General features: G+C 22.4%; 1 protein-coding gene across 3 annotated transcripts in view; it reads right to left on the bottom strand.

Annotated features, from left to right (window-relative positions):
* LOC127288015 (uncharacterized) overlaps positions 1–21,284 on the bottom strand; it is a 95,550-nt gene extending 74,266 nt beyond the window's left edge. For 2 of the 3 annotated variants that reach the window (XM_051315201.1, XM_051315198.1), the window contains exon 1: positions 3,862–4,074. In XM_051315201.1, coding sequence (XP_051171158.1) covers positions 3,862–3,939 — 78 coding nt within the window. In that variant the 5' untranslated portion in view covers positions 3,940–4,074. Of the gene's footprint in view, positions 1–3,861; positions 4,075–20,016 lie in introns of those variants that run through there. The other variant, XM_051315200.1, reaches the window with a different exon arrangement.
* Positions 21,285–21,912: the final 628 nt, after the last annotated feature.

Below are 21,912 nucleotides of genomic sequence, written 5' to 3'. Positions count from 1 at the left end.
ATAAATATAAAAAGTCAAACAAGGTTGTAAGAATGTTTAAATATTAAAAAATTAGATATACTTCCTTCTTTGTAAAATGTACACGTTTCGTTAACTATTCATCTGTAATGTTCACGTCACTTTTCGGAATTTTATATATTTCAATTGCGCAATAGAAATATATAATTTTTATTTTTTTTTTTCGTTAAAAACGTAAATAAATTTTCATCATCATTTATTACCGCAAGTCTCTTTTTTCCGTTTTTACCGCAGAAGAAGCTTTACCATTTTCAATATATATATATATATATATATATATATATATATATATATATATGAGTGTGTGTAGAAATTCGTGTCATGTCATATTTTTTTGGATCATGCACCTTTAAACTTTCCTCTGGCAGGAATAACTCCTCTTGCATTCTAATTTGCTATTTCGCCACACGATTCGATGCGGTTCGTTACTCTTCGTTATATACATGTGTACACTCCTTTTTACTCCCCGTTTAATCGCAATCATTCGAAATTTTTATTAAAAAAAAAGAAGAAGCCTTTACTTCAATATTGCCTTTTTTTCTATTTTTATTGTGCTCATTTAAATTTTTTTAAAAATAAATAAATTTTAACGAAAAGATGTAATTAAATAATGTATTTATAAAAAATTAATAAAAAAATAAAATTAATAAAAATAATGAAAAATAAAATTAATAATAAAATAATAAAATTAATAAAAAAATATAACACCGATTTTCATTACGCAAGTGAAGGAAAAAAATAGCTTTCTTTTTTTTCTTTTTTTTTTTTTTTTGAAAAAATATGTTTCTTTTATATAATCTTCCCGAACGCATGTTATTATTGTATTTCACTTGCTTATGTAAAATATTAAATTTGAATTCATGGGAGAAACATAAAATCGCATGAAAATCAGTCAACTGAGAATATATATATATATATATATATATATATATATCAATTCAATGACTCAGCATTTTCGTGTTATATTTTTGCAATAATATTAATACAGGAAAATCTAATACCGGATGGTGCATCGTAAGAGAATAATTTACATAAAATGTGTATGGGCGCACTATCTCATTTGACTTCCTAAATACTTTTCACCGTCAGAGACATACCAAGGGTACTCAAAAACAAAAAAAAAAAAGTGCTGAGATTTAGCATTAAGTGCATCAACATGCATGACAAAATTTTTTTATTTTTCATAAATCATTTTTTTACTTCTTTTTTTTTTAAATTTTATGATTCAAATTTATTACCAACTATATGATTAATTTTATCACAATAAAAATTATAAATAAATTAATTTTTTGATAATTAATTTATTAATTATAAATTTATTTATTATTATAATATTATATAATTTATTATATTATCATTATTATTATTATTATTATTATTATTATTATTATTATATAAAAACTCATTATTTATTTATTTATTGTAATTTAATATATTTTTATATTTTTTTTTAGAAATTTATATTTATCATCATTTATTAATTGTTTAAAAATAGAGAAATTTGTTACTAAGAATATTTATCATAACAAATATATGTGAAAATAGTTAATATTGAAATGGTTTGGAAAATTAAATAATACATGTTGAAGACGTTTCTTTTTTTTGTATTATCTCGCAGGGATAAGAAATATTCCTACAAGTCACGTTTATCGTTTTTAGAGATATAATGTGTAAAATGCATAAATTTACCATAAAATTTGTAATTTACAATAAATTCGTCACGTTATCTTTTTTTTCGAAAAAGATCTTTAATCTTTATTTTATTTATTTATTTTTTTTTTTTTTAAACAAAAGTAAATGTGAAAGAAAGTATATTTTTGAATAATCACGTATTGCAAATCAGAAATGGTGACCAACAATCGACACACGAGAAATAAAAACATTTCCCTATATCTATTTGCAATGCGTGTGTAAACAAGAATTTACAACTGGATTTAAACTTGGAATGTTTTATTGTGATTGCCGTGTCTCACACAGACACACACAAAAAAAAAAGAAAAAAAAATAGATTAGAAATATTTTTATATAAAAATTTTTATATTTACGATATTTGGAATATAAATATATATATGTTTATGATAAATATATTTATACACGAAGAAATTTAGAATTTATAAATTTTTTATAAAAATTTCCAAATTATAAAAAATAGAAATTAAAAAATTTTATTTTTTTTAAATAAAAAAGAAAAATTTGAAAAAGATTTTTGGAATTTTATAATTAAATCGGAGTTGATCATATATATATATAGTATTGTCGCGCGTTTTACAGGTCATATGGGAGCATTTTATTCAGATTATTTCAATTTAAGTTTGACCCAGTGCAAATGGAATGAAGTATTCTCAGTTGTCTAGTTAACGTTTTACACAAATTAAACTTGTTTTGTCATATATATATATATTCCATAAGGTACAAAATCTAGAATTATTTAAATTCTTTTATATCAATTAAGTTTTCCCTCTAATTATACAAACACACAATCTCTAGAAGCACTTAACGTTTATAATTTTGTTTCATTTCTAAATGTATAAAATAAATTACAAATATTCTCTCTCTAATTCACAAAAGAAATATATATTCGTTTTAACAAAAATTTTTTAAAGTAAAATAATATTGTTATACAAAAGTTTCGACTCTTTCTTAATATATACAGAGAGAAAAGAAATGCAAATTTTTTTTTTTTCCCGAAACACTCTATTTCTCTCTATATAGCTATTTTTACCTAGTTCTTTTTTTTCTCACTTTGAATGGAAAAATATGAAAAAGAGAAGTTTGCATTCATGGTGAATGGTTATGAAACGAACGTGTAAAGAATTAAAGACAAATGCACACCTGCACGCGTTTTAAATATAAATATTCTCGAAACTACAATGTTAGTTCAAGGAGAAATTATAAGATGCTGCGATGATGAATAAATCAAATTTGCGAATAAATTATTTTTTTTTCTAGAATTTTACAAATTTTTTTTTTCTCTTCTGATGTTAAAAGTGTAATTATTCAAATTTTTATTAAGGAATTTAATTAAAATAATTTAATTAAAACAATTCAATTATAATTAAAAATTAAATTCTAATAATTGAATTTCAATTATAATTCAATATTAAATTACAATTGAAAATTAAATTAAAATTGTAAATCAAATTAGAATTAAATTAGAAATAAAAATTAAGTTGCAACTGTAAATTAAATTACAATCAAAATTAGTATTAAAAATAATAATAATAATTATAATAGTTAAATTAGAATTGAAAATTAAATAATAACTATAATAATTAAATTATAATTGAAAATAATTAAATTTCAATTACAAATTGAATTACAATTATATTAATTATAATACAATTGTAAATTAAATAATAATAAAATTAGTATTAAAAATTAAATTATTATAAATAAATTACAATTATAATAGTTAAATTATAATTAGCAATTAAATTACAATTATAATAATTAAATTACAATTGTATATTAAATTAGAATCATATTAAAATTAAATTTTTATAATTGAATTAAAATTATATTAGTTAAATTATAATTGAAATATTAAATTACAATTGTAAATTTAATTACAGTTAATAATATTAAATCATATGGAGATCAATCAACTATTACGATCTAATTAATAAGAAAAATCGAACAAAAAAATTCGCTAATAATTAAAATATTCTAATTAAAACAGATTCTAAAAATTATTAAATTGCAATTATTTTTAATGAAATTTTAAATAAACAAATAATTTACATTTAATTTTCTTTTAATAATTAATTTTTTTAATTTTCTAAAAAAAGGGGGGGTTGTTGATTAAATTTTTTTTTTGGATTTAAAAAAAAACAATACACTCACCAACGTTAAGTCAATATTTGGTGATTCTAAGGATAAAATGTCAATGTTTGAACGACCCATTTCACCCTCAGTTTCCATTCATTGAATTTCTAGATAGAAATACACACGACAGATGACGTACAGTTTATTACGATGATGTTAATTATAATGGTGCACTTAGTCTATTTAACAGAGTATTGACTGCGGTTGGATCGCGCTCAACTAAACATTATAGTAGCAGTAGCCAGTCTATACTGTATATATATATATATACCCTTCAAGTTTTCATAGTCCGATGAAATTCTCTCGCGCGCATCTCATAAATATATCGACTCTTAAACAATATAAACAGCAATTTTACCGTTATATATAATATGTGATAAATTGAATATTTCAGCGGGGGAAAAAAAAAAAATTTTTTTCCCAAACTACAATATATGGAAAATTGCCTACATTCTCATGGAATTAATTTAATTTTATAATAATTAATGTATAAATTAAATTTCAATTATAATGTCCACTAACCGTAAATAATGTAATTTCCCATTTTGACCATGTGTCACTATATTTAATATTTGTATATATTTATATATATATATATATATATTAAAATAATAATTACATTAAATGGTAAAAAAAATAAATTTAACAAATATTCTATACATTACAGAATTTTATAATTTTTCAATGTCCCACTTGTGAAACTTTAGTTTGAAAATATTTTAAATTCTTCTCGAAATAATAAGGGGATATATATTCTTTTTTTATGTGAAATATTTTTTATTGAAATCTCGAATAAAAGTTCTATTATAATCTTTCGTCGGAAGATGAAATATTCAGGCAAAGATTTTTTTTTTCACTTTTCTATGAAAGTAATTATAATTGAGAGAAAATTTAGTCGATAAATAAATTTCTATTATTTTCCAATAATGTCAATAAATTTTACTTCCGCGAAAAATAATGAGAAATCAATGTATGCAATAAATACCACTCGATTTATTTATTTATAATTAAAATCATTGGAATCATTTTCCAATGTAAATTTTATTGAAAATCATCGATATATAATTATTATGTATAAACAAAATTGAATAATTAAATTTTAATTAATTTAAAGTCATTTTGAATGTTATATTAAAATATGATAATCGAATAATATTAATTATTTCATGTTCATGTATAATTAACATTCGATTAACATTTAAATAATGTACAATAATTTACTATCAACTTGGTATTTTCAATTTCAGTGTATTTGTAATATAATTTAACAAAAAAAAAGGATTATCTACTTTTTATTGATTAATTCTTTTTAAGTAATTATTTTTAATTAATTTATATAAATAAATACTTTACACTGAATAATATAATTATATAAAAATTAGTAACGAGGAAAAAATAATTTTTTAATTTATATTTCATATTTTAACCCAATTACTTTTTTTATTTTTCGTTTTTATTTATTTTTTTTTTTTTCGAAAAGAGTTAACGTGATTAAATGCGAGGTAAGTAAAGCGCACAATTGTCGACATACTGAATATCAATTATCGATTAACAACATGCGAACATGTAGACTAACCTTCATTATTGACTTTTCATATAGACTAAAGTCACGTGATAGTCTGCTTCTATTTATAATTCAATTTATTCATTTGCTTCCGGAATGTTTATTTTATAAAAAAAAAAAAAAATTTTAAGCCGTTTTACTTTTTGGTTAAAATTTTTTTTTCTAATTCTGATAATTTCAGTAATTTTTTTTTTATATTCTAAAATTAAATTACTATAGAAAAAAAATCAATAAAAAAAAATCAAATTTCCCAAAAAAAGATTGAATGTCTGACTAAAACTAATTTCTACTACAAATATTGAGTTTTTTTTATAATTATAAATAAATATTAGTTTAGAAAGTCTGATTATTATTATACTGAAAATAGAATTCCAAAAAATTTTGCAAAAATTATGTCTAAAACTTTTTTTTACTACAGAAATAGAGGAAAAAATTCTTATTTTTATTATGGAAATAAATAAAAAAGGGAATAAAAATATATGGAAATATTTAGAAATACTGAAATTGAGAAAAAATGTGAAAAAAAGAAAAGACATTATGTCTGACTAAAACTGACTTACACTACTCATTTCGAAGAAACGAAATAATATAAGTCTGACTGAAAATTGACTATTACTACTGAATCTAAAAATTTTATATATTAGAAAAAATCTGTCTGACTAAAACTGTTTTTACTACTGAAACTAAATTTCTACTCTGGCTAAAACAGTCTTTTACTACTGATACGGAAAAATAGGTACAATAATAGAAAACTGTCTGACTAAATTTAATTTGCACTACTTACTTGTATTTTTTACTATTTACAAACAATAAAATCATTAGAATTTTAAAAAGTTTTGTCTGACTATAATAATCCTTTTCTACTTAAAGGAAACTCTAAAAAGTTGGTCTGACTACAATCGACTTGTACTACTGATTCCAATGAATCGAAATTTATTTACAAGAAAACTAAAAAAAATATCATCTGACTAAAACTGCCTTGTGCTACTGAATTTAATGAAACAAAATCTACTTACACAGAAAAAAGCTGGTGTTATTTTTGTTGCGGGTAATTTTCTCCATAATGCTAAAACCCATAATATTTCACCCAGATTTAGAGTAAAATAACACTTTATTTTTCCTGTGTACAAGGAAATTAGAAAAACCTTGTCTGACTAAAAGTGCCTTGTACTACCGATCCCAATGAAACAAAATTTATTTACAAGAAAACTAAAAAAATTTTTCCTGACTACACGTGCCTTGTACTACTGATTCAAAATTTATTTGCAAGGAAACTAACAAAATTTGATATGACTAAAACTGACTTGTACAACTGATTCAAATAAAGAGAAAAATTATAAGTCTGATTAAAAATTGATTCTTACTACTGTATCTAAAATTTTCCTTCATTAGAAAGATTTTGTCTGACTAAAACTTTTTCCACTACTGAAATTTAATTCACACGCATTTAAAAAAAGTCTGACTAAAACAAACTTTTACCACTGATACAAAAATTACAAGAATATAAAAAATCCTGTCTGACATAAAATTGATTTGTGCTACTTACTTAAAGTTTTACTATTTATATAGACAATAAAATAAGAAGAATTTGACTACAATAATTATCTTCTACTTAAAAAAAATAACAAAAATTAGTCCGACTTAAAGTGACTTGTACTACTGATTCTAGTAAAAAATTTTTTAATTCTTTTGTAAACTAAAATTTCATTTCGAATTAATTCAAATTGAAATACATATTGTTCAGTGATATTATTATTATCATTATCATTATTATCATTATTATTATCATTATCATTATTATCATTATTATTATCATTATTATTATTACTATTAGTATTACTATTATTATTATCATTATTATCGTAATTATTATTACTATTATTATTACTATTATTATTATTATTATTATTATTATTATTATTATTATTATTATTATTATTATTATTATTATTATTATTATTATTATTATTATTATTATCATCATTATTATTCAGAACGTGATAAAATTACACTTTCTATGTACATATAATATATGAACGAATAATCGGAAACAGAAGGACAAACAAGGGTTTATGAATTGCATAAAGTTTTAGGACAATTTTCATACAAAACTGTTATCACATTACTCAAACAAGTTATGTACTAGGTACTATTTGTTTCAATTCGTATATATGTATATATATATATATAGAAAGAGAGAGAGAGAGTTCAAAGGTTTCAAAGTAGAAATGTTTAATAAATATTTCTCTACAGAGTATTATAAAGTATCGCGTAAGGTATTTCCGATTTCAAATATCCTCTGGTCGACTCACTAAAGAGCGCAATGTCGTAGAAAGTTATTGACATATATTTTTTTTCCAACTAGTGAAAGAGAAAGAGAGAGAGAGAGAGAGAGATAAAATCGATATATCCACGATAAACTTTATATAATATTCTAGATCGTAAATGCTTTTACTTGACCATCTCTCTATTCATCCTTTGATCTAAGTTTCACTTAAGAGTTTCATGAATTTTCCAAACTTACAATATATAGATATATCGCAGTTTCAAAATGAAAGAGCAGAAGTTTGTTCGCCTTTATTGATATTTAATTATGCAACCTTAACTCTTTGTATATTGAACTTTTATATATATATATATATATATATATATATATATGTATATGCGTGCGAATTGAAATTTACGTGAAAAGTTATCACGAGACTATAATTAACAATATTGAAACTAATTAATAATTTTGATGATGAATTGGTTCTAGTTTTATTAAATTTCTCTTTTTTTCGTCTATTTTTTTTTTGAAATAGCTAATTTTTTTTAACACAAAACGAGTGATAACAAGAGTTACATTGATTTAATGAAGTTTCGCTCAAGTAGTATTGAAAATCCATTTTGTTCAATTAGAACTGTATTAAAGAAGGAAGACACAGGGAAAACGTATTTGTAAGATTTAATTGAATTTAGAAACCAATTTTCTGCTAAGGAAATTTATTTAACGTATATAGATATATCAAGAGTTTTTTTCTCCTTTCATATATATATATATATATATATATATATATATATATATATACATATAATGCTGTAAAAGTTTTTAATTCGATGGAATAATTTTTTTAATATAGTTAAAAAAAAAATTTGTTTACGAAAAAAAAATTTATTGTTAAAAATTAATAATTGTAATAATTTTATAATAATTAATATTAATAATAAATGTAAGATTATGAAATCTTTAAGGAAAGCTTTTTGATTATCTTAAATGATTATATTTATATTTAGTGAAACGTGATTTTGATGAGGGTGGGTGTGGAAAATAGGCGCACGATATATGAACTCGTGAATTGTTCATCACTTGAGAGATCGATAAGTATATATATATATACCTATATCTTGTCTGATAGGGTTGTTTATCTCTCATGAATGATCATGAACAATTAATTATTCTCAACACGTGAAGCGATACATATTTCATGAAGTCAATGGACATCAAGGTATATATGTAAATATATATATATATATGCTTAGAATCCTGACGTCAAGTGCTTTCCTCCTCCTTTCATATATATAAGTGCTCCCTTTTAGAGAATTTTTTTTTCTTTGCTTCAAAACTTCCGTGAATCCTAAATAAATAGTCAAATACTTTCAAGTAAAAATAAAAAAACTGAATTATTGAAAAATTTTAATTCTTAAAATAAATTTTTTTGTCATTTGTAAAGATAAAATTTTATTTTATTTTTTATTGTAATTTTTTAGAATTTAAATTAATTAATAATTTTTTAAAAATTAATTTAAATATTTAAAAAAAATTATAATAAAAGTAAAATAACAAAAAAATTAGTTATTAGGTACTTAATTAATTTACAATTAAAATTAATTGTTATTAATAATGGTATATTTGTGGCAAGTAACAAAAATTATTAATTGGAAAATAGTTTATTTAGTTTGAATAAAAATTATTTACTTCAAATAAATATTTAGTCTGTCTGACATAAAATTGTTTTGTACTACTGACTTACAGTTTTATTATTTACTGACAATAAAATGGGAAAAATTTGTACAGTATTTTCTGACTATAATAATTCCTTTCTAGTGAAAAAATTTTAAAAAAATGGTCTTACTAAAAGTGACTTATACTACTGATTTTAATAAAGCGCAATCTATATACAATGAAACTAATAAAATTTGGTCTAACTAAAATTAACTTGTACTACTGAATTTAGTGAAACGAAATCTAGTTACAAGGAAACTGGAAAAATCTAGTCTGACAAAAACTGACTTGTACTACTGATTTCAATAAAAGTAAATCTACTTACAAGAAAACTAGAAAAATTTCGTGTGACTAAAACTGACTTACACTACTGATTCTAAAGAAACGAAAAAAATATAAGTCTGACTAAAAATTGACTATTACCACTAAATATAAAATTTTCACACATGATTCTGTCTTACTAAAACTGTTTTTACTACTGAAAACCAAATTTACAAAACTTTATAGTCTGACTAAAACACACTTTTACCACTGATACTAAAAATAAATAAATAAAAAAAAATGTCTGACTTAACATTGATTTGCTTTACTTATTTGCACTTTTTACTATTTACATACAATAAATTCTAATGGAATTAAAATTTTTGATTGAAAATTTTGATCAAAACTGGTCATTGCATCCTATTGTCCTTTAGAAACAATGAATTAACCACAATGTCCTTTTGCGTATGTTGCTAAATCGAAATTGTGGTTAATCATTGTAGATAATCTCTAGAATGGATTGCTAATAAAGCAAAATTCATCTCACTCACTCTCTCTCTCTCTCTCTGTCACTCGCAATTGATTTTCTCCATGCAATAACGTTAAAGTAATTGAACAAAATTTTTTTTTCATTAATATTAAAAAAAAACATTTTTTTTTAATTTTTTAAATATTTTTTATTTTATACTTTTTTTTATTTGTAAAATAATTTTTTGTAAAATATTTGTTATCCAAAAATTAGTCAATTTTTTTTTTTTGTTTATTTTATGACACACGGGAAATGAGAAATCTATCGATTGCATTTGCGGGACGATGCACTTTCGTCTAGTTATCTCGCCAAATTTGTTGCGCTAGAATCTCAAGGTTGACTAACACTTCTGGCTATAATCCGGGATAAATGTGTACACCTTAAAATCTACTGGAAATAAGGTCAGGGCACTTATCGACAGTGACTTTCCTATTTGTGAAATTAATTAAATTTAAAATTATTATTTATTTGTGTTAAAAAAAATGTTTATTATTATATTTTAATTAAAATTTTATAATTTATTAAATTTTTATTATTTATTATTATATTTTATTTAATTATTATATTTGTTTGTATTATTTTATTATATATATATATATTATATTTATATTTACAATATATTGTCTAATATTGGTTTTGTAAATGTTTTAAGAGGTGTGAAAATTGTATACAGGAAAATATGAGAAACATGCTGAGAAATAAGATTATTTGTGGGTATTAACAGTCAACATATTTTCAGAACGTTACGCAAATCGTATCTCAAATGTGAAATAACTGAAGTAGAAATTTATATATATATATATATATATATATATATATATATATATATGTATATCTCGAAACCTAACAAAACGACCAGCGATGCCCCACAAAATAGATTTTAGCTTTGTACTTGTGTTCACATTTTTTTTTTTTATTATCACTATTATTCTTATACAATAGTTTGTAGGAAAAACATATAAGTATTTTTCATGAATTTACTTTATGTTGGACAATCTATTATAGCGACGATGATATCACATTTTTCATCCCTTATATTACTTGTTTCACAATTACTCACACCCTATTATTGCGTCTAGTACAATACATTACAAATGAACTAGATACTGTTTTGATTAAATTTTCTTTTGTCTTTAAAAACAAAATTTCTGAATGAATCATGTATAGTGACTCGAATTTATTTTATTGCAATGTCATACGAAAATAAGTGAAAATTAATTAAATTCATTGGCTTGTCCAAATAAAACTATTTACAGGGAAATCAAATTTCCCCCCCTCTCAAAAAAAAGGTTGAATGTCTGACTAAAATTCATTACTACTACTGATATACAGTATTATTTGAAAAATAATAAATAAATATTAATTTAGAAACTATAATTATTATTATAGTGAAAATAGAATTCCAAAAAAATTTTGCAAAAATAATGTCTGGAATTTTTATTTACTACAGAAATAGAGGAAAAAATTCTTATTTTTATTATGGAAATAAATAGAAAAAAAGAAAAATATATGGAAATATTTAGAAATACTGAAAGGGAGAAAAAATGTAAAAAAAAGAAAAGAAAATGTGTCTGACTAAAACTGACTTACACTACTGATTTCGAATAAAAAGGAATAATATAAGTCTGACTGAAAATTGATTGTTACTACTGAATAAAAAATTTTTATATATTCGAAAACATCTGTCTGACTAAAACTAAATTTACTACTCAAAATAAATTTCTACAAATTTCTAAGTCTGACTAAAACTAACTTGTACTACTGATTTCAATAAAACCAAATCTACTTTCAAGAAAACTAGAAAAATCTGGTGTGACTAAAACTATAATTGTCTTTTTCTACTGATTCGATAAATAATAAATTAAAAATAAAAATATTCAAAGAAAAATCAATAATTTAGTACGAAAAATTATTGTGATAATATCGCCATAAATATTGGAAAATCTTTACAGGTAATAAAAAGCAGATGTTACAATCATTTTCAATCATGAAAATAATAAAATTTATTTACTATTATTAGTATATTTAATATTTTTTAGAATATGAAAAATTGGAAATAATTTAAAAAAAATTTTCAAGTTAAACATTCAATTTTTTAATAACCATTTTTTTAATGCTATTAAAAAATCTAATTTCAAAATAATTATATTCAGTAAAAATAATTATTATTTATTTAAAATTTCAATTATATTTGCAAAAGATGATATAATTAATTACTTCATTAAAAAAAAACCCCTTCTTCAATCAAATGATTTCTTATTGTAAACATAGTCGCAAAAATATTTGAGATTGCCGTATATAATAAATTTCATTATGGAAAAATAAATCGTTATTTTTTTTGAATAAAAAGTGTAGTTTCATTTAGCAAATGAGGTTAATGAGAAAATGGGAACAAAAAGAAAGTGCTGAATCAGAAAACTGCTATTGCGTGGAATCACATAATATAATGGATAAGGAGAGAAGATATTTTCCTACCGTGGAAAAGTGATGAAATTATGAGGAACATCATAGTGAATTTTATGAGAATTATGATGATTTGAACTTTTCACAAAATGACTTGCTATATATATGCTATACCTATATTTATAACTTCTATATAATCACATACTATCAGTAAATTATGAATGAATTTTGAATTCTTTCATTTTACACTTTTATTGAAAATTTTATAAATTATTCATTTCACTTCATTGAATAAAATTTAGTTTTATCTTACGACTTTTTCATATCATTGGAATTTTTTTTTTATCAAAAATATTACAAAAAAATTATTTTACAATTTTTTTTTTATCAAATTTTCAGTCTTAAAATGTTGTAAAAAAAAAATTTCTCTTGAAGAATTTTCTTTTGTAGTTACAAGATAAAAAAAAAGAATTTTTATTTTGTTTTACTGTTATTTGAATTGTGCAGTGAAATAAAATACAAAATATGACCACATGTTTGAGTCATCATTCGTAAAAACATAAAAAGCAACAGTTTTATTATATAAGCTTGGGAAAAACTCATATTGCAAGCTGCTTCATTAACTTTTAGAAAGAATTGCTGTTGGTTGTTAAAAATAAATTTGATTAAACTTTTAAAATATAGTTTTTGTTCATTCATATACATTTTTCTTTTACAAGAATAAATCATGTTTTAAAAAATATATATTTTTTTTTATTTTCATTCAAAGTAGGAATAAATTTATTTCTTTTAATTTAAAAATTTTAATAAGTAGAATAAATTTATTGTTTCTTTTTTAATAAATGAATATTTATTTTGCAAAAAAATTTCTTTTCATTTATAAAATTAAGGGTAGAATATTTCATTTACTAAAAAAAGAAAAAAATAAACACAAAAAATGTAGGTACTAAATAAAAAGATCGAAAATAATAAATATTTAATAAATTAAAAATATATCAAGTATAAAAATATTAAATTAAATATTTTAAATATTGTTAAAATATTCTTTCGATATAAAAATAAATTAATAGACACACTTTATCCGTTGTTAATTTAATTATATACGGTTAAAATTTTGCATTTAAAGAAACTGAAAAAAAATTCATTTCTCATGCGTAACAGATCCCTAATGTTCTATTTGTTAGCGCACATTTTTGTGAGATTTTTTTTTTTTTTTTTTTTAAAGAGAGAAATACTGTTGGACAAAAGCTTTTTCAACTGCACTGAGCCGATGGACCATTTAAAGTAAGCTGGAAGGCGTTTGCATACTCAAAAATAATTCTGCCCATCCTAACAAAAAAAAAAAAAAAAGAAAAACTTTTCATTTCTTTGTTTTGTCACACCTTGTGTTTATGTAAAAAAAAATATCTCACAGCTAAGTGACAAAAATTTTTTAATTATTCTTTATGAAAGAAGAAAAGAAAAAAAATAGTACAAAAATTATATAATTATTTCAAGAATAAAATTAACTATATAATCAGAGTATAAGTAATTTCGTCAAGAATTCATTTTTTAAAGAGTTAAAATTAAATTCTTCCTGAGAGAGATAAATTGAAAAAAAAAATTCCTTCATCATAAAATTCTTACAGGAATTTTTTTTTAATTATTAATTTTTTTTTTTGAAAATTAAAAAATTTTATATCTAACATTATTTCTCTATTCCGGAAACCATATGAAAATTCTCAATAATTTTGTTTAAAACTTTCAAGGTAATATATATACCCAGATAACCAAGCGTACTAATCGTTATTTACGAGTACGGCGTACTAGTATTATACTAGTTTTATACAAGTACAAAATAATGATATATGTCGTACCAGTACGGTACTAGTACAATAAAAGTATGTCGTACTGTTAGAATTGTAAAATATGATTACTCGATAAAAGTATAGTACTAGTACAATACCAGTACGTCGTACTTCTGAAATAAGAAGCACAACATACTTGTACGATACAAGTATAATACTGGTACGTCGTACTGGGAGTCTTTGCTGGTAATGCCAACCCAACCTCACTTTCTTGACAATTGTCAAATATGAACGCGTCACTGAAAACGGTGCAATAAATGTTGGTGAAAAAAGTGGTTTATGATGCAGCAAAAGAGTATTAACGTTTGTAACTTGTGCTTCTGTACTTATCTTGAATATCCGAGATTAAATTTATATTAAATCATCGATCTTTATAAGATTTATATTCTTTTACTTTGACATGGTGCCGTGGTGTTATTTCATTGAAAAACATGAAAATCTTTTACATTTATAATGAGAAAAATTCATAAATTCGGTCTTGATCATATTGATATATTTTTAAATTCAATTGTGTGTTATTTCGTTATAGTTTTTCTTATACATATAACATATTTATAGGTTAGGATGTGATAATATGTTTTTCAAAGCAATTTATAACATCAAGTTTAAAATTCTTTTGAAATAATGTTTAAATGTAAAGAAATAATCAATTAATATTTGATAATATAAAACACCAGATATTTTAAGATAAGTGAGAATACAAGTTACATATATGATGTAAATAAAAAAAATGATTTTCTTTTGAATAATAAATGAAAATAATGAAAATACTATTGTGGGAAGAGAAAGGGGAGGGTATATAATATTTTATATTGTACATCATACTAGTATTGTACCAGTACAATAACAGTACGTTATACTAAGTCACAAAAGTTTTCAGTACGTCGTACTCGTATAGTACTCGTATTCTACCGATATTGCATACCGGTACGCCGTACTAGTACAGTACCTGGTACCGTGCGAAGGTACATGGCTGGTACAGTACTAGTACGTCTAGTACGTCGTACTAGTATTATACTACTACCGTACTAGTACGTGTGTTATCTGGGTATATATATAAGGTTGTGCAAAAAAATAAAATTACAGTTTATCCAGTGAAGTGTAAAATTCAATCAAAGGGTTTATTAGGTTGTAAAATCAAGGTAATATTTTTGCCATCTCGATTTCATATGTATAACAACGTACATTGCTAATTAATGAATTTTATATATTGAAAAATGTTTTATTATTTTATAAAATATAGAAAAGAAAAAAAATTATTTTATTCAAATAATAATCCGTTACTTAACTATATTATAAAAATATAAATGTTTATTATTATCAAAATATTATTATTTTTATCAAATAATTATTATTGCAAAGTTATTTATTTTAAATACTCTCTAAATCTGAATTAGTATAAAAAATTTACTATTTAGTAATTTGGTAATTAGTAAAATTAAACTTTTTATTAACTCAAATTTTGAGTGTACAGAAATTATTGACTCAAATATAATTTATTTAATTGAAATAGAAATTATTTAGTCATAATGAATATTTATTTGAATTATTGAATAACAATTATTATTATTGAATAATTATTAGTAAATTATTATTATATTGAATAATTAATTATTTGAATCAAATAAATTTTTTTTTCAGCTTATATATATATATATATATATAGAAGGAGAAGAATAGAGAGGAAGTTGGAAAATGGAAAATCCATCCTTAGACGGATGATCATGAACGATCGTAGATCATGTGACTTTCTATGGATAAATGCTTGCACTTATGAGAACTCTGGCAAGGGGTTCAGTGAACACGGTAATTTAGAGGGTAATATATGCAGTGCCACCTCTAGTTAAGCCTCCTCTTCCTCTATATCCAATTCAGCTAATATCCATTGCCCGCAAGCTTTGATACGATTAACGATCTGAAACCACCTACTCTAAAGATACTATATTGTTGGGAATATACTCTATAGAGCGCTACGGCGACTTCGATGCAAGGATACGTGCTCTTCTAATGGCAATTCAAAATATTATATTTCATTTCTCTTTTTTTTCAATTTTCTTCATAAAAATTATATTTTAATCTCATTATGTCACTTAAATTGTTAAATCAGAAAAAAACAATGAAAATTCATTGTTCAAAATATTTATTTGGTTCAACAATTATTTGGTTCAAAATTTACTTGGTTCAACAATTATTTGGTTCAAAAATTATTTGGTTCCAAACTTATTTTATAGTTAAAAAATTATTTGGTTCAAAATTTACTTGGTTCAAAAATTATTTGGTTCTAAACTTATTTTATAGTTCAAAAATTATATGGTTCAAAATTTACTTGGTTCAACAATTATTTGGTTCAAAATTTATTTGGTTCAACAATTATTTGGTTCAAAATTTACTTGGTTCAACAATTATTTGGTTCAAAAATTATTTGGTTCCAAACTTATTTTATAGTTAAAAAATTATTTGGTTCAAAATTTACTTGGTTCAACAATTATTTGGTTTAAAATTTATTTGGTTTAACAATTATTTGGTTCAAAAATTATTTGGTTCCAAACTTATTTTATAGTTCAAAAATTATTTGGTTCAAAATTTACTTGGTTCAACAATTATTTGGTTCAAAATTTACTTGGTTCAAAAATTATTTGGTTCCAAACTTATTTTAAAGTTAAAAAATTATTTGGTTCAACAATTATTTGGTTCAAAAATTATTTGGTTCCAAACTTATTTTATAGTTAAAAAATTATTTGGTTCAAAATTTACTTGGTTCAACAATTATTTGGTTCAAAAATTATTTTATTAAAAAATTATTCAGTTCAAAAATTATTTGGTTGAAAATTTAATTAGTTAAAAAATTATTTGGCTCAACAATTACTTGGTTCAAAAATAATTATTCGGTTCAAAACTTATTTGGTTCCAAAAATGGTTTAGTATAAAAATTATTTAATTAAAAAATTAATCGATTAAAAAATTATTTGGTTCAATAATTATTTGGTTGAAAAATTAATTAGATAAAAAATTATTTGACTGAAAAATTATTGGTTTAAACAATTATTACTTGGTTCAAAATATATTTCCATCAAAAATCATTTGATTCGAGTAAATATTTTTTTTTAATAATATAGTTAATCGATTATTAGAAACAAATATAAATTTTTTTTTTGTAGTGTACCATAAATGATAAAAAATAATCCAATTTTTTAAATTGAATTCGTTTATGTATTTTAATATTTTTCCATTTGATCGAAATTTGCAATAATTTATAAAAATTTCCAAGTGAAATTTATGAATACATTTTCTGTCATACGATATAACTTTCTAAATTCTTTAGCTGATGTATAATTGAAAGAAACCAGTTCATTTCCATCGGTTGAATTACAAATAGTAGAAATTACATTGAGAGGAAAAAATTTACAAAGAACCTGTCATAAAATAATTTTTTCATTAAAATAATTTAATTTTTCTATTTTATTTTAGATAAAAAATTTTCTATTTCAAAATTTTCATTTTGAATATAATTATTATTATAATTCATTTTAAAATAATTTAATAGTGTAAATATAATGTTAAAGTTTTGTATAACATATATCAACTTTGTGATGATAAAGGTTAGTTCCCATTCGGTAATAATAATTTTAAATGAACTTTATTATAATTAATTTAATGCAATGTAATAAAGTTAATTAGATATAATTATATAAAACAATGAAAAATTGAGACGGCGACTTTATATATATATATATATATATTCTATAGTATATAATAAAAAACAAATGCAAAGTATTCATTTATTTTATAGACCAATGTTAAAATCTGGGTCACTTTTATACTGAAATTTCATTCTATAAAGGTAAAAAAATAGATATTATATTTAATAATTAAAATGAACATTGTATTAAACTGATACCTTTTTTTTTGCTTAACTGTATAACGTAATATTTGCAACAAGGAAAAAAGTTTACATTGTTCTATTAAAATTATTTCAAAAAAAATACTTGCCTTATATTTATAAAAAAATGCATATATATAAAATGTATAAAAATTGAACTATTTTTAAAGAATAAAAAAATCCACTGAAATTGGATATATGTTTTTTAAACACAGTGCACACGTAACATGATATTGTTTCAAAGTAAAAATCCGATTGTTTTGGAAATTTTTAAATGTATTATTTCATTCACTAATTAAAAAATATTTTCATTTTTATCAAATACAGAACGAAAATTATTACATTTTGGTTAAATGTTTCTCACATTTTTTTTTTATTATCAGCGGTAAAATAATTCAATTTGTGTATATATATATATACCTATAAAAGCAAATTTTTAAATTTAGATTGAATGAATTTTAAAATAAACCACAGGTAAATATTGTCAATTTATAAATGGAACTTGACATTTTTCATAAAATATATTTGAATCAATTGAATTTATTTAAATTTAATTATTATTTTTTTAAATTATATTTTTAATTTTTTTTTAGTTTTTTATTTTTATTTATTTTTTTAATTATAAATAATGTAGAAATATCTTTTTAGAGTATAAAAAATTTTTAAACTAAGAAAAAAGAGAAGATGTGTTTAAAAAAAAGGCAATTTAGTTAATTTTTGCAAATTAAAAAGAAATGGTAATTTTTCCTGTAAACAGAAAAGTTTTTTTTTCTAAAGATCTGCTTTTGGTGTTCTGGCAAAGGATCTCTAGAGGAAAAGTTTTCCACAGACAAATTACTGAAGGAGAGGATAAGGGATTTATCAGCGTTGACACTTTGAAGAAACATAATGGAGTGCAAACACTCATTGCTAGATAATTGCCTACAATTATACGTTGGATACAAAACATGATATATATGTGTACAATGCACAAGAATCATACAATGAAAATAGTTATATATATATCAAAACATAAATTACTTGAGAGAATAGCAAAATATAAAATCATAAAATAATTTCATCCTTCAAACTTTCTTATAGAATTTAATGAGAAATTAAATAAAAATTTTTAATAAAAAAAAATGAAATAAATTTTTTTTGGCAAATAATTAAAAAACTAATAAATATTTCAAAATAATTATTATTTATAATTATATTAATAATTATATTATTTATTTATTATTTACTTTTTTATTTATTTATTTATTTATATATTTATTATTAGAACAAATTTTTATTTTCTGCATTTGAAAACAGAAAATATAATTTACAATAACAATTATTTGATAAGTAAATATTCATTTGAATATAAAATAATGGATTATTTATATCAAATAAATTTTTTTTTCAATGTGAACGAAATTTTATGTGAAAGAGAAAAATTCACTTTGTTAAAGGAGAACGTTGATTAAGGGAATGTTTCGTTATAATTGTGTAAATTTAAATTTTCCCTTTCTCCCTTTTTTCATATATTATTTATATAAATCAATTAAATTGATTTTATTAATTAATTAAATTTTTTTCACTCATTTTTTATAAAAATTTTTTATAAATATTATTTAAAACTAAGTTTAGAAAAGTTATAAATATAATTTTAAAAATTAATTTTTTTTTTTAATTTCAATTAACATATATTTGAAAAATAAATAAATTGATAAAACTCACCATAAGGTTTTTGACTCTGTTAATCAAAGGGGATGTTAGAAACTTGTTGACGGCTGTAAATATTTTCCCTTCCAACGTGACAGCGTCTTCGGCGTCTCGTTCTTGCGAGCATCCGGGCCCGATGTCGCTTCTTTTTTTCGACAACAACACACGACAATCTTGAAGAAAAATTTTCTTTCCTCTTCTTTTCAAATTCGTTTGTTTTCAAATTTTCAAAAAAAAAATTTTTTTTTCTATTTTCTCCCTCCCCCCTTTTATTTTTCTTATTATTTAGATGATCTCACGATTTTTTGTGTCTACCGAAAATTCACCAAATTTTTTGTGTTCAACAATTCACGATTTATTTTCCACGTGCTTTTCACTTGTAATTTTTTTTTTTTTATTCTCTGTATAATTTTATTTTTTTGTGATCGTTTTATATTTTTTCTCCCACAATATCTCGGTAAAATTTCAAACAATTCGGTACACTCTCATTTTATGGGTTGATAATAACGATGATGATTGAGGGGGTTGGGATTGGAAGAAAAAATCTCCAATTACTTTCGCTTTTTTTTAAAAGAAAAAGAAAAACAAAAAAAAACTAATGGGCAATCGGAAACTGTTTTCTTAAATGGGAAAATAATATTTTTTCAATAAAATTTGGATTTTTTGTTATTTAATATTATTTTTTATTTAATATTACTTGTTTGAATTATTTTTTCAAATATTGTTTTCTTGATTTATTTTTTTTTTATTTATTTGATTTTTTTTTTTAAATATTATTTCCTTTTTTTTAAGTATTATTTCCTTGCTTTTTTAAAAGATTATTTTCTTATTTTTTTAAAAGTATTATTTATTTGAATTACTTTTTTAAATATTATTTCTTTGATTTTTTAAAATATTATTTGTTTGAATTATTTTTTACTCATTTAATGATTTTTTTTTCCTTGGAAAAAATTTTTAATATTCAAATTGATATTGTTGGTAAATTTTTAATTTATTTATTGTGCAAAAATAAGAAAATTTAGAAGAAAATAAATTTTTTCTTTGATTTGAGAGAGATAGAGAGGGGGAAGAAATATTTTCATAAATCTTTGGAGATTTTTATATTTATAAATAATAATTAATGATTTTTTTTTTTTTTTTTCTTTTGAGAGAGAGAGAGAGAATGACCGGCCTTTTTCCTTTTTTTGAAATCAGTGATCACTGATTGGTATATGTATATAATTGGTTCGAGTCGCGGCGCTGTCGCGGTCTCAACGGCGACTGAAGTCCCGAATAGTGTGTGGATGCTGCGGATCTCCGATGAGAAAACGAGTAGGAGGCCAACAAGAGTGGAGAGAAGGAGAGAGAGAATGATAGGGTGAAACTTCGGAGGGGATGCAATGCCAACCCCCTGCATTGGTCTCTCTCTCTCTCTCTCTCTTTCTCTTTTCTCTCTCCACTTCCTAAAGGTATATTCCATTTCTGTTCTCACATGAAATTCTCTCAACGGTTATGCACGAATCTGGTCCACTCTCTCTCTATATATATTAGTTTTATGTATGTGTATGTATGTTGGCACCTCACTCTCTTTCACAAAACTCTGGACCTGATCAGCAGTACCACTAGTTGCTGGCAAACCCTGTTGACGTACTTGCAGAAGGCCTTGTTGTCGTGAAGTTACATACGTTATCTTTCACGTACCATATGCTCGAGACAATGCACTTGTGTAGGTCGTTGATATGTCGCTTCTCTTCCACTTTTGCCGAGCCATGAAACTACTACTGGGCAAAGTCACCGGTTATGACTTGCTACATGTTTTCACTGAAATAAAATAAAGTTTACTCTACTTTTCTCCAAAACACTATATATATATATGTATAGTTATAAGTTTTGCCATCTATTCAAAAATATAATTTTACCAAACAAAATTTG

The sequence above is a fragment of the Leptopilina boulardi genome, unplaced genomic scaffold (genome assembly GCF_019393585.1).
Source record: "Leptopilina boulardi isolate dan_hultmark-lab unplaced genomic scaffold, ZJU_Lbou_2.1 LbouV2_38, whole genome shotgun sequence".
NCBI lineage: Eukaryota > Metazoa > Arthropoda > Insecta > Hymenoptera > Figitidae > Leptopilina > Leptopilina boulardi.
Note: the sequence above shows the minus strand (reverse complement) of the source record. Positions and strands in the feature narration are given on the sequence as shown.